Source organism: Chlamydotis macqueenii, chromosome 2 (genome assembly GCF_036417535.1).
Source record: "Chlamydotis macqueenii isolate bChlMac1 chromosome 2, bChlMac1.mat, whole genome shotgun sequence".
In the NCBI taxonomy this organism is placed as follows: Eukaryota; Metazoa; Chordata; class Aves; order Otidiformes; family Otididae; genus Chlamydotis; species Chlamydotis macqueenii.
This window is the reverse complement of record NC_141557.1, coordinates 75,596,040-75,610,405: the sequence shown is the minus strand read 5'-3', so window position 1 is coordinate 75,610,405 and position 14,366 is coordinate 75,596,040. Positions and strand designations below refer to the sequence as shown.

Below are 14,366 nucleotides of genomic sequence, written 5' to 3'. Positions count from 1 at the left end.
TCTGGCATATAACTTCTGATTTTGAAGTATTTCTTAGCTGCAAATGCGCTTTGAAACATAACTAGAAGTCCATCCTGCTTATTTCTTCTTGTATTTCTTCTTCTCAGCAAAGAGCTTTGATGCTTAGGAGATAAAATTGTAATCTGTTGCAAAACCTTAAGGCCATGATCTGATAGTCATATTTTTCTTTTGATAGTTCTCGGAGAGAGGCTTGAATAGTTTCTTTCTATAAAAGCCTTTCTAATGCTGTTATCTTTGTTTTTTTTACTGTTTGGACAGAACCCATGATTTCCATATCAATTCTGTAATCAAATGTCAAATGAAGGATAGGAAGCAGATGCACATTGGTCCCTAAAAGAAACTGGTCCTGAGTCAGATGGACTTTAAAACTGAAGTTATAACATATCCAGTTGCGAATACTTTTGGCAACTTTTGGCAGTGTTAGAAAGCACTAAATCAAAACATGTGCATGTATACCATGGAAAGCCATTGGGTTTGGTTTGATTTTGTTTTGTTTTGGTTTTTTTTTTTGCTGTAACGGATACTGTTAGACTTAGCTGCCATATTTTTTATTTTACTAATCCAAAAATTCCTGGAAATAACTAGGAAGTCTCTTGTTTGAAATAGATTTCAGTATTTCAAATCTGTTATCCCATCTGGCGTTAGAATCAAAATTTGGCCTAGAAGCAAACATGTTTTGAAGAGTTGCTGTGAACTTGTCACTTGGAAATTCTGATCGAAGTAAGCTAGGTGAGTGTCTTCTGTAATATTACTGTCAGCTTGACTGAAAAAGATGCAAGTCACAAAAGCCAGTCAGGATGTGGATGAGCATGGCAAATCTAACTGCAATTGAGAAAACAACCATTTTCTTCCTTATCTACCTGATCATAATGTAAATATAGAGCTGTATACAAATTGGGTAGTACACTTGTAATCCACAGAGAGTTTGGAAAAATATGTGCATCCTTAGAGCTTGCAGTTTACTAGATGGATACAAATTGTTCTCCAAGACTAATAAGTCTTGAATCTAAATTCATGTATTAAATGCTGAAACAGTTGATGCTAAGATAAAGTCAGTATTGAAGGATTTATTAGGCTTAGCAAACGTCCTCCAAATATCCATTTCCATAAAACAATCAGGTAATGGAAAACTTGTTCCACTCCTGTGGAGTAAGAGTATGCCTAACTTGAGGTCAAATACGCACAGCATTAGGTGTAAATAAGTCATCTGACATTCAGTCTAAGGAACTTAATCTTCTGCCATATCTTAAATTGACCATGTGCGCAAGTATGTTTGTGATCTAAAAGCTCTAATTCACATAAATCAAAATACTTAGTGTTGCTAACCTTCTTTTTACATCTTCTGTTCTGAGAATTTGATAATTTTAGAAACACAATCCTGTGTTTTCAATGATAATAAAATAAATTTTCATAATCAAACTCCATTTGAATAATTTGTGTTCTCAGATATCCATGCATTAACATTAATATCTGGCTAGACTATGTGTCTGTGATTAGCAGAATAAAATACTGTCCCTATCAGGATTTGGATGGAAGGGACAAGTTCAAAAAAGTGCTTGATTATTTTTGAGGATTTCACTTATCTAGTGTTAGGTTCGCAGTTTCTGCTTTTTATAGAGCCTTTTTGTTGATGTTTTAAATAAGTACTATTACTTGTGTGCAGTGAAAATCAGAGGAGAATCTTAAAGAAAAACAAACAAAACACAAAGGCATCTCTAATACAACAATCACTTGCTAACATTGTGTGTTCAACTTGTTCATCCTGGAAGTGGGTCTGGTTTTGTCTTTCCATTTCCTGTCTTAAGACCTGTTAAGCAGTTATAAGTCTGCTTAATTTCCTTCAAAGTCAACAGTCACCAAGAATTGAACGTGAAGACGAGTTTGCTGTCGTTCAGGTTTTCTCTGTAGCTGTTCCTGTCTCATTAACTGAGAAGTATTAAGGAGGCTGATGAGTGAAATGTTGACTTCCCACTATTAGAATGATAACAAGTTCAGCTAGCTTGCTCATGAACATCTATGCTGATCACAATTTTTGTACCTTGGTAGTCATCTCTTGTGCTGTAGTACAGCTTTCTAGTTCAGGTCTATTTGTGTTACATCCTAAAGTATTTCACACTGACTGTAAATATGGTAACTTCTTTTCTTCTTAGGACTTGTATCAGAGAAGTGGGAATTTGAAACCTCAATCTTGAAATATTTTATGATAGTGACTTCACTGCTAACTATATCCAGAGAATTTAAGTTTCTTTTGATTGACTCAAAATGGATGCACAAATCCATGAAATGTAACGGGATGTCATACATGTTTTGGAAGGCATAATAATGTAGGACATCTGGAGTTCTACATTTGCTTTAGGAGGAGGAAGAACTTGAAGTGACAGTTAAGAAACAAACAGCAACAAAATTTTAACATTGTGTCCAAATTTGAGGAAAGCTAGGTAAGCACAAGAGCCCTTGATACTTCAATGGAGAACTAATTTAAAAGAAAATGACAGAATTCCATGTAGTGGCTTCACAACACACAACTACCTTTCTAATGTTGTCTGAAGTACTTTCTGCTGAAGTACGCAAAGTCTGACAAGATAATTAATATGTAGAAAGTAAATTTCTAGTATAATTGGAAAAAATACTGCTTATACAAAAGTTCAGTACTGAAAAATTTTAGAAGTACTGTATTCAACTTTTTGGCCTTGGCACAACAAGACTGCTGTTCATGTAGATCTCAATGTGCTCAGTAGCCCAAATCACAGGTTCTTTATAGCTGACTTCTCAGCTTATCATTCAATAACTTATGAAGTCATTAACAGATGTGGGTGAATAGAATAAGATCCTTGAGAAAGAGTAATTTTTAAATTTCTAAGCTGAGCAGACAAGCTACACTCTCCTGATACGCAGTTCTGTTTTAAGGTGTATAAGATTAGCAATTTTTAAATGTTTCAGTTTTCATGCAGCTAATCTGAAATGCTAATCTAATGCTTAGTTACTTGCTTGAAAGATTCAGCTCTTTTAATTAAGTCTAAGTATTTTTTTTTTTTTTCAAAATGATAGCTGTAGTGATTTGAGTCCTTTATAAAAAGAAAAAGCAAGAGAGTCACCTAAACTCAGAAGGAACAGTTTTCTCTCTGAAGGCGAAACAGATTGTTCAGAAATGCCCTTTTCTTGTAGGCAGATTAACCAGCCTGAGAGCTCTAAATTTCTGCTCTCTGCTTTCCTGATGTAGAGGAGAATCACCTTGGTTCTTTCCTTTCCTAGCCTGTCTGCAGCAAAATTTTTCAGTGTGGTGTTCTTAACGGGTGTCAGCTCCTTTCACCAATTACTGTAGTGAGTTATACATGTTATCAGTTCAGTCAAGCACGAAGTTAAACTTTAGCTGGCTTTATCAATGCTTTTGAAGGGTTAACTTCTCTAAGGTACATAAGGAGAGGGGGAGAGAGAGATCAGGTCACTTGTTTTGAAAGTCAGTATGTGACAATGGTTAAAAGAAAGGGGTGAGAGGTTGCTTTTTTTTTTTTTTTTTTTTTTTTTTTTTAAATTAAGATAATGTCATACCATCAACAAATGGGGATTTCCAGTGTTGATTTCATTAGTACACATGTTGAGGTAAAAATCATTACATATTTTGGCAGAAGACTGCATTTCAGTATAGCTTCTAAAATAAAGAGCTTTTAATAATAATTTAAAATTTTATTGAAATTATGTTGTCCCTATTTACAAATATTTATGCTTATATAAAAGCCCTACAAATAAACATCTTCAAGTTAAAGCTAAATTTGTGACTGACTTGGATGCATCAAGTTTTGTATGGTGGCAATTACAGGTATGATATTAGTAAGCCTAGGAGATGAGGTACAACTGTAAAACTGCTGTGTTGTAGTGACATGCTGCGAAGTGACAACTTCTCAAATATACCGTGTCCAGAGTCTTCCACTGTATATACAGAAACATGCAGCAGAGTAAGCTACTTTTAAGGTGTAATAGGTAAAGTCCTAATGACTTCTAAGAACTTTCACCATCATCACAGTTCACTAAAAATTAATTCTTGCCGTCTGACATGGGTTTGTCTGACATGAGTTTTTTGGCTTTCTATATCTTCAGACATGTCTTGTTCCTATTTTCCTTAATGAGATTCCTGAGCTTTTCTACTTTGTGTTGTTTTTCTAACTTTTTTTTAAATTATTATTATTTATATCATTCTAGTGCAGAGCACTCCTGATCTGCAACTGTTCTGGTCTTTCAAAGTATTTTATAAAAATGAAGTGTTAACACATAGCCATTTGCATCAGAAGAATTACTTAATTTGAATTATTTACAATTTGCAAAAAATAACAAATTAGTAGCTTACAACTTAGAATTGTAACTGTGAATTAGTAACTCAAGTGCAAGGAAGTGCTAAAATTATTAGATACTTTACTACAAGATCATTTTCTAACTTTGTTGCACAGAAATATTTGCAGATCAGCATTGCTGAATACTAGAGAGATTTTACATATTTTATTCATCGTATCCTCAGTTGCGCTTTTGTATTGCTGCAGTAAAATTCTGTGCATCAAACAAGTTGCTTTCATGTAGCAAATGTGATGTACTGTAGTTACTCCTTCAGTTTTTATGATAAATGCAAACTGAGTGAATCTTTTTTTCCATGCCTGCTAAGTATCAAGATTCTTAGTAAAAGGTGTTCAAAAAGAGGAAAACATTTTATTTGTAGTCTTTAGTAGCATTTCTTACAAGCAAGAGCCAGTGCAGTGTTTCCGCTCTGCGTTGTCCTCTGTGTAAATATTTCAAAATGCCATGTTAAATTGTTTCCAGGCAATGATTACAAATCTCATTAATATTTTTTATTAAAAGCAGCTACAACATTTTTAGTACTGCCTGAGAATCAAGTAAACGTTAGAATAGTTTAACACTTCAGTATGGTAGCAGTTGTGTGCTCATCTTTTCTAGTTAAGTACGATAATTGTTCTTTCTGGTAACTGTATATTTAAGTGTGATTAGATTAAACTGAGAATGAATGAAATGCATATAATTATCTGATAATTCCTTAAGTAGGTTCCCTTAGATGCTCTAACTGTAAATTGCTATAAAAAATAACATTTGACTATATGTTTTGCAAAGGTACAGAGTTTTAAAATTTGAAGCTACTGTATACATATAACCTTAATATCAAAACACATGAAATTCCAGTGCAAACAAAGCACTGCTGGCCCTTTTTGGAGGAAACACTGGGACATGAGAAACACTTCTCAGTGACCAGGGGGATGGGGAGGTGGATCAGGTCGTAACAGCAGTTAGAATTGCATATTTTTTAATCTCTGAAGCAGGCTCTAGATCATTGAAAGTGTTGCATAGTCTACAGTCACTGGAAAATTTTAATAATGGAGCAAAGGCATTTTTGTTGCAAGCTTCTCTCCAAGTACTGTATGAGAGCTGCATATTTTGGGTTTTTTGTGGTCTTGTGCATCTCTTAAATGTATTCAACTAAAGTAAAAATTTTAATCAACTCTAGAGTATTCCTAAAAATCCACTATTTTTAAATAGATGTTTGAAATGAGATTAATTTTAAGTAGTTTCAATTTCTGCCGTTTAAACTACTAAAATTTCAGTGTATAATTTTATTTTCAAAAATCTGTAGTCTCAGTGGTACAGTACATTCACTTCATGGTTTAAGCTTTGCTACATGGAGACAGCTTCCTCTGCTGCCAGCATGTATTTGCTTCATTTAGATCTGTCCTGATTGCCCACATACTCCCCTTGCCTCAAAAAAATAAAAATGTTTGAGAGTACCAGCTGATTGTAAGAGTGGGGAAGAAATAACAAGCATTTCCCAGTAATATGCAAAGTAAAAAGCAAGCCAAAAAAAAAAAAAGGAAAGAAATAAAGACCCCAGAACGCTACAGCGAGTCCCTGTCAGACAGCTTGAAATTCTGATTTAGCTAACTTAACGCAAATGAAACTATGGAAAATGTTCACCAGTTTGCTTTCAGACCAACTCTGCTGCATGTGTTCATAAGTTCCATAAAGATTGCATGCTTTCTGTTTTAATACAAACTGTATATTTTTTTTTCACACCCATCCTTGCTTTTTATATTTTATTTTTGTTTCCCTTGCCTTGGTTGGATGCCTGTGTGTGTTTAATCCAAATCCCTGTCCAGTCCTGGAGTTTGAACTACGGAAAGCCAAGGAGACCATACAGGCCCTCCGAGCCAACCTGACTCAGGCTGCAGGTGGTGTACATAAACCTTTTCTTAAGTCTCTACTTTGAACAATGTCGAAGTAGCTGAGCTCATCCTGTGTGAACGAGTAAAATTTAGTTACTTTTTTTTCCCTCCCCAGAAAATGAAGTTCCTTTGCAGGAACGAAAAAATTATAAATCAAGTCCTGAAATTCAGGTAGGTCCTGGTGATAACTGAGACTTGCATGGACTTTAAGATGGATATGCTTCCATAGTTGGAAGGAAGATGAACCAAAGATGTAGTGTGTTTTCTTTTCTTTCTTTTTTTTTTCTTTTCTTTTTTTTTTTTTTCCTCCAGGAGCCAATCAGACCTCTTGAGAAAAGAGCTCTAAACTTCCTAGTTAATGAATTTTTATTGAAGAACAGTTACAAGCTGACATCAATAACATTTTCAGATGAAAATCATGATCAGGTAATATTTTCTTGTGTTTTTTTTATTTGCCTGCTTTCCATATCCTGATCTTGTCGTAAACTGAAGTGAAATCAAACTATATTTCCTGTGCATGTAGTTCCGTTTATACATAGGAGTATTCTGGGGGTTAAACCTGTTAGTTAGCATTTTCATACATAAAGGATGGTTTGAAAACACAGCGCTTTGAGGAGCATTTTCCCGACATGAAGGAGACAGAGTGCTTGCATTCCTTAAAGGAAGCAAAACAAGAAGAAAGATGCTGTGGGTTATAGGTACTTAAACACTTCTGTGGATTCCGTTAGACGCCCTTTCAGTTAAACTCAAGGATCTGGATGTAGTAAAACTTTAAACGTAATCTTTTTCCTTAAGTCATACTCAGCTGATTTGTGCAGGATATACAATATACTTGTTGTTTGTCATCTCCTGGGAATATATATGTGTATGACTGTACGTAATCATACTGTGGCATTGAATACAGTCTTGCAGAAGCTCTCAGTTATAAGGTGTTATCTTAAGGTATTTCCAAACATAGTTGTGCTTTGGTGCATTTTTGTTAAGATGAGCAGTTTTATGTCTCTATTGGCTTTCTTCAAACGTTTGGAAGAATCTCATCACATTATGACTGTTACGGGGTGAACAAAACATCCCGAAAACATCAACACCCAATATACATTCGGCACAAAACGAGAATATTGCTAGAAGTATTAAATGTTGAATACAATATTAAATACTGAATTTCTACTGATTCTAGCTATAACTAGTCCTTCTAGATTTTTCCTACAATTCATATCCTAGTCTGTAAAGAAAATGAGTTGTTGAATAACATTTCTGGATCATCTGCTTAAGATTTGAGTTTAACAGTGCTAGGCTTTGTACAAATACTTGTGAAGATGCAGCCTCAAAAAGAGAAAAGATGAATAATTCATTCATATGTTTTATGTTCTCAACTGAAAATGTTTTAGGTTATGAGACAAATAGCAAAAAGCCCAGGAAAGTTCTTAAATAAGTAAATATAAACACACTACAATTAACATATAGAATGCACATTTTTTTCCTGTAGATAACTAACATCATTCTTTGAGAAAATAATCTTTCTTCAAATAGGCATATGTAACCAGATTATGGAAAAATACAGTGAAAATTGTGAATGGTAGGAAAAAAATTGAAAACAAATGTTTAAAATTGAAATGTAGTGTCTTTAAAGAGACCATTACAACTCCTGTATAACAGTGCACATGCTTATTTATATATACAGACATGGAATAATCGTGTGTAATAATAGGACGGTCGCATGTCAATGAGAAAATGAAGGACATGTAGTGATCATTTGAGACAGGAGGCCCTAGTATTGTTTACACCTCTACAGAATTAGTACAATTCTGTCTAAATTTCACTGATGATATGCGCCCTGGCTGTCAGTCATCTACAGAGCTATTTGACAAAGGAATTTGTCTGATTCCTGTATTCCACCTGTACTTGTACATGAGATGGGGACAAAATGATACCCGTATCAGTAGAAAGCCTTCTAGCAGAAGCCAGTGCAGTTGATAGAATTTGATCAGCATTATATCTGATTCTAAAATGTGTTCGTATCCTAGGAAAAAAATAAATTGTGATCTAAGTGTTTTTGGAAGGTCCTCTTTTCAGTACATAACCTAGAGTTGTCTTTAGGGTGAAACTGTTGTGGGTCATGGAATGGATCCTTCTTCTACTTTTGTTTCTTGCTGTCTGATTTAAGATTTCATCTCCTTTACAATGCAATCTTGACATGATTATTTTGCTGTTGTATAACCTGCAGTCAAATAAGGAAGAGAAACCAAAATAAAAGGAAGTATACTGTATGCTTTAGTTTCTCTTATTCCTTTGAAGGATTTTGAACTTTGGGATGATGTAGGATTGAACATTCCAAAACCTCCTGACCTGTTACAACTCTATCGTGACTTTGGAAATCATCATGTTACTACAAGAGATGTGGTGGATGTATCAGTCGGTGTAGAAGATGATGAGTTAGAGGCTGTTACTCCAATACTCGGCAGCGTCCCTGTATTTGAAACAACACCACAGTCAATAGAAGTAAGGGATTGTACAGAAGAGATCTTTCAACTGTTTGCAGTACTACTTAACTTTATTGTACTAAACTCTTTTGTTTCTATTTTGTATTTAGCAATGTTTAATAGTCCAAAAATTAGAAGATCAAATTAGTGTGTTAAACAGTGAGAAATGGTCTTTGATGGAACAAATCCAAAGACTTGAGAGGTATGTATTAATCAATCTGCTGAACTGCTGATAAATGTTGGAATAACTTCTCAATGTTTTTCTAGCACTTATATGAAAACATACAACTTAACTTACAGTTATAAAATTACTAGGAGTTCTTCAGAGCAGGGTAGTCTTTCCTTTTTAATATGTGATATTTGATTTAGAAAAAGGAAGAGACTTCAAACTGACTATTTCCCTTTCATTACCTATATCATTTAATTTTGTCATCAGTTTTATTCTTTCAATGCAACTTCTTTATTTACTTATTTGAAAACAGAATCAGTTCTGATGTGTTGTGTAGGTTTTATCTTCAGCTTTATTTCACTCCTGGTGTGTGCAACTTGCAAATACTTAGGAAGATGTTTGTTTTAATTACTTATTTCAACACCGTTTTCTTTCTACAGAACAAGACTAATAGAAATGACAGTATCTTTAAAAACAACCAAAAAAAAAGGGACTTTAAAAGTTTGGCCAAAACATATGATTCTGTAAGCTGTAAGATATCATTCCTCTTAAGAGATGCACTAATACAACATATGGGCAAATGCATAATTTTTAAGTGGCTTTATTGACTTGCATAGTTACCATTTGAAAGCCAAGTAGGATACTGTAAATTAATTCCTGACTATAGTATTTTAAGTTTTGCGTCCCAGATAGAGTTCTGTCTCTTGACAATTTGTGTCTTAGTGCTCAAATTTCAGCCAGAAGCAGATAATCAATGAAATAAGTGAATAACAATAGTGTTCACTTGTTCTGAGTGCAACATTTTTCCTACTACTACTAATTAACTAGAGAACTCCATTAAACCAGTGCTCATTTGAACAGCTTGTGTGATGTAAGTTATTTCTATTAAAGGAATGAACCATACTGGAGTTGAAGAGGGAGCTCTTCAGTATATTGTCCTTATTTCTGTGCTTCAATCTTTCTCTTCCTTTGCTGTTCTGTTGTATGTTTTTATCCCAACTCGCACGTTTTGCCTTTCTTTTTCTTCCGATTCTTCTCCCCATCCCGCTGCAGGGCTGGGAGGTGGGACAAATGAGCAAGCACCTGCGTGGTATTTTAGCTGCAGAGTGGAGCTAAACTATGACAGATTCCAATAACCTTCTCATGAAAGCTACAAAAATATTTCATTATTTGCTTTTCCTTTTTTAGTGAAATAGATTTTCTCAAGAATGAAAACTTTGCTGTGTCAACTGTTTATGGTGTAGCTCCCCATCCTTCTTTAAAACAAGTGCCTCTCACAGTCTCAGAGGACAATGGACGGTACTTGGATATCAAGAACTCTGAGAATGACAATAAACATGGAAACACTGAGGAAACGAGCCTTTCTTTATCAGCTGAAGTGGATTCAAGGACTTCTAAAGATGATACACTAAATTCTGCATCCTGTAAAGAAACAGAGAAACTGTCTTCTTGTGCTCCATCAACTAAAGCTGCAGTCCACTTTGATAAACCTAATAGGTTAGTGATATGTTTTAAACTGGATTGCTTTAACCAAAAATTCTTGTAAAATGTATAGATAGATACTTTTTAAACAGTAAAATTCTGCAGAATTCATAGATAACTTGTGTTTTGAATGCAAATAGAAGACATAGCATACCTTTAGAGTACAGTACTGATATTTTCATACTGTTCCTAGTTTTTCTAGGGAGGACTACATTGGACAAACGTACATTTTTATATTAAGTTTAAGGATCCACTCTTGGTCCTTGTAACGAAAAAAAAAAAGTTTAGAGTCAAAATGGTGAATGGGGAGACAGGATATTTCCATTCTGTTTTAAATTTTAATTTTGTAATGAAATCTCCTCTATTCTACTTGAAGAGTGATTGGGAAATTCTTTACTTTTCACATGTAGATGTGTATAAATCTACTAGAGTATCTAAGAGACCTGTATGATTTTTTTTTTTAAATATTCAGAAAAGGTATCTGATGACATTCTGCTTTTTGAGTTTTGAATTTGGGGCAAGGCTTCACTCTAACTATGATTCTTTTATTTCAAGTAGAGTATTCATTTTGTGTTACTACATGGAAACTGAGTTTGTGTGTCTGAGTGTTCTTGATAAAGCCTGTCCAATCTACAAAGTCTTTTTAAGCATTGTACTGAAGAGAGGAAGTAGCATGTTCATTAAGTAATAGATAAACCACTGTGTAGCCATCAGGAGTAACACAAACCACAAACTGGATGAGGGTATGTACCACTTCTATACCCTTGTGGACAAAGATGGCCAAGTAGCTCACCTTAAGGTCTTACTGTTGCTATTCTAGAGGAGCAGGTAGCCATTCTGCTTTGTATTTTGTCAGTTCCCTTAGTGTTCTCTTGCTGGTGTTGATACAGAAATATGTTTCTAGAATTGTCTTCCATCTGAAAATACCGAGTAGAAATCTGTGTGATATTCTGTCCAGATGGAAAATCAATACAAGCTGTCGGGGGGCTGGGGGGGGTGGGTAGCGGGGCAGAAGAAGAATTTAAAAAAAAAAAAAAAAAGAGTTGCTACCCGTGCTAGTAATTAACTTTGATTGCAAACCATAAGTATCCTGTTTTCACTGGATTCAACTTCTTGCACTGAGTCTTAGGGGCAGGGGGACTTGTTCACTAATATTTTAACTTTAGAATAGAACAGTAGGAAAGACTTCTGAATGCAGTGCCTCAGAGTCTTACTATCAGTTTCTTCTAGTTGAATAGACTAGCATTTAACAGGAAAGTAAAACTCAGCTTAGATTTTTCTGGAAAACTTGCAGTGGTTCCATTTAAGCTTTCCAGATTTGGGATTTAAAACATTTCTTTCATATCGTAGATGAAGATTTAGACTATGTAATAACCAAAACTTATAGCTGTCATACACTGATTGCTATAAACTTGTCTGCCTGCTTTCATTTGTGGATCGTTGCAAGTTTCTTTTTGCTCAGAGTAATTGGGAGCGCTGGGAGGCATTGAGTGTGTGAATATTAGATTGATGGTTTGGGGATAGTGAGGATGAGTGTTGAAATAGGATGAGATCACCGCGTGAGGAAGGAACTGTGAGTATCTCCACTGGGATTTATGACAGTAGTCTCTAGAAAAACAGAACCTGTTTTGCTGCTCATAGGTCTTTTAAATATAACTGCACGTGGATTTATTTGCAAGGTAGTTGAATCCCCATTGAGTTAACTTCAGGAGTCCCCTCAAATGCTGTTCACAGCAGAAATAAATAACGCATATATAAAATTTAGCGCTTTTTTTGGTACTGAGTTTTGGGCTTAACATGTCGGTGAAAGGTCAAAGGAAACTGTATTTGATACAGTGTTTTGTAGATCTTTGTCACCGAGTTTTCTTCCTGGATTATGCACTTGGTTTGTACAGTAAATTTTTTTCATTAAGAATTATATTCCTTGTTAAGTATCAATGTTAATAGTTCTCTGGGAGAAGCAGCACTATGGAAGTGATGGATTTTTATTTATTTCAGTCCAGGGGTGGTTATTTGTAGAAGACAATTACTACAATTTATTTAGAATATATTAAGAGTGTTTAAAAACTAAGACTCTATCCTAAAAGGCAAGATTCATAGAATCATAGAATCATTACGGTTGGAAAAGGCCTTTAAGATCGTCAAGTTCAATCATCACTCCAACACCACCATGCCTACTAAACCATGTCCCAAAGTGCCACATCTACGCATTTTTTACTCCAGGGATGCTGACTGGGCAGCCTTTTCCAATGCTTGATAACCCTTTCAGTAAAGTTGTTTTTCCTAATATCCAACCTAAACCTCCCCTGACGCCACTTGAGGCCATTTCCTCTTGTCCTATTGCTAGTTAGTTGGGAGAAGAGACCAACACCCACCTCCCTACAACCTCCTTTCAGGTAGCTGTAGAGAGCAATGAGGTCTCCCCTCAGCCTCCTTTTCTCCAGGCTAAACAATCCCAGTTCCCTCACCTGCTCCTCGTAAGACTTGTGCTCCAGACCCTTCACCAGCTTCACTGCCCTTCTCTGGACACACTCCAGCAACTCAGCATCCTTGTAGTGAGGGGCCCAAAACTGGACACAGTATTTGAGGTGCAGCCTCACCAGTGCTGATTACAGGGGCACAATCACTTCCCTTGTGATTGTTACTACTGTAGCTGGGGAGTGGATTCTTTATAAATCTTGGCCAGATGGGAAGAGAGGATAGAAGAGCAAGTGAGCCTGCTTTGTGTAACTGCACTCAGAGCAGCTGTGTGTGCATACCTGCAAACGAGGACACAGCCATCACTGGAAAAATGCCTCATCTAACAGATTGCAGTAAAAAGCCCTAGCAGCAGCTTAAATAGACTGCACCACATGTATTTATTCAACTCATTTTAGGTGTTTGATTATTTGCACCAAATACAAGATGTTTTCTGCATATAGCAGTCGCTCTTGACTTTTTCAGTAAATTGACTTTTGTCCCAGTGTTCTATGGAATAGAATAGTAGTGCTTGGTTTTTATATTCATCATACTTTTTTGTATTTGAACATCTTCACTACTGGCATCTGTTGGTCCTTGAAAAGACTTTCCACTGAATTGTGCCTAAGAAGCCTGGGTCTGTCATAGCTTCTGTTCAGCATAGCCATCAAGGATTTTACTAGACATCATCAAGGAAGACTTTTCTTGAGTCTAAATGTAGCCAGCAATCATAATGGGATCCACGCTGCCCAGAGCTTGCTGTTAATTAACCGACAGGGAAATTCAGTGATGTATTGTCATACTTGGTTTTAAGCCTCTGCAAAATGGGCATAGATCTTTGGATTTTAATTAAGGTTTCAAGCGGGGAAGGATCTGACATTGTGAGGAACGAATACTAAGGTGAAGGACGGCTTGGGCAAAGGGCTGGCCAAGGCCTTGCTGCTCTATTCATGTTAAGCTGCTGCTTTGCAATGCCTGCTCCTGTTCTCCTAGTGTAAATAAACCTTAAAGCCTTGAGTAGAGCCTATAAATCTGTCATTGGAAAATACTTTTACAGAGTAAGGAGTAACATATTGTTCAGAGGTCCTTGGCAACTTGCTACCCATCTGAGTCGTTCAGTAACTTTTTTAAAGTGAACCCTTGCACAAAACAAAGCTGATTTGAATTAAAACAAACATACTTTATTAAAATGTAAAACATGTCTTAAAGACCCATACTGTCAAGAAAGAAATTTGATTTTAAGTAGGAAACATAAACATATTTTGTACATGGTCAGAAAAGGAAATCTACTCTAGTATATTTATCTATAACTTCCTGGATTAGTTTAAACTGTTCTAAGTAGAAACCTAGGTTCTTAATGTCCTTTTCTTGGTTAGAAAAGGGTGAATGATGATGTATTTACTATAAATAGTGCGATGTTTCAATCTGTTATTATTTGTATGTCTATACATATAATTGTAGGTGCATAGGATTTTGTGTGTTTAGGTACACAAAATAGCATTTTTAAGAGTTGAAAGGTGATACCACTTTCCCCATAACAAA

The 14,366-nt window shown here is 35.4% G+C and overlaps 1 protein-coding gene across 5 annotated transcripts in view; it reads left to right on the top strand.

The window, feature by feature from the left end:
• The window catches only part of RELCH (RAB11 binding and LisH domain, coiled-coil and HEAT repeat containing), an 86,697-nt gene that overhangs the window by 20,340 nt on the left and 51,991 nt on the right, over positions 1–14,366 (top strand). For all 5 annotated transcript variants that reach the window (XM_086740328.1, XM_086740327.1, XM_086740329.1 and 2 more), the window contains exons 3-8: positions 6,171–6,242; positions 6,352–6,407; positions 6,549–6,662; positions 8,532–8,735; positions 8,827–8,918; positions 10,074–10,382. In XM_086740328.1, coding sequence (XP_086596454.1) covers positions 6,171–6,242; positions 6,352–6,407; positions 6,549–6,662; positions 8,532–8,735; positions 8,827–8,918; positions 10,074–10,382 — 847 coding nt within the window. The remainder of the gene's footprint in view (positions 1–6,170; positions 6,243–6,351; positions 6,408–6,548; positions 6,663–8,531; positions 8,736–8,826; positions 8,919–10,073; positions 10,383–14,366) is intronic.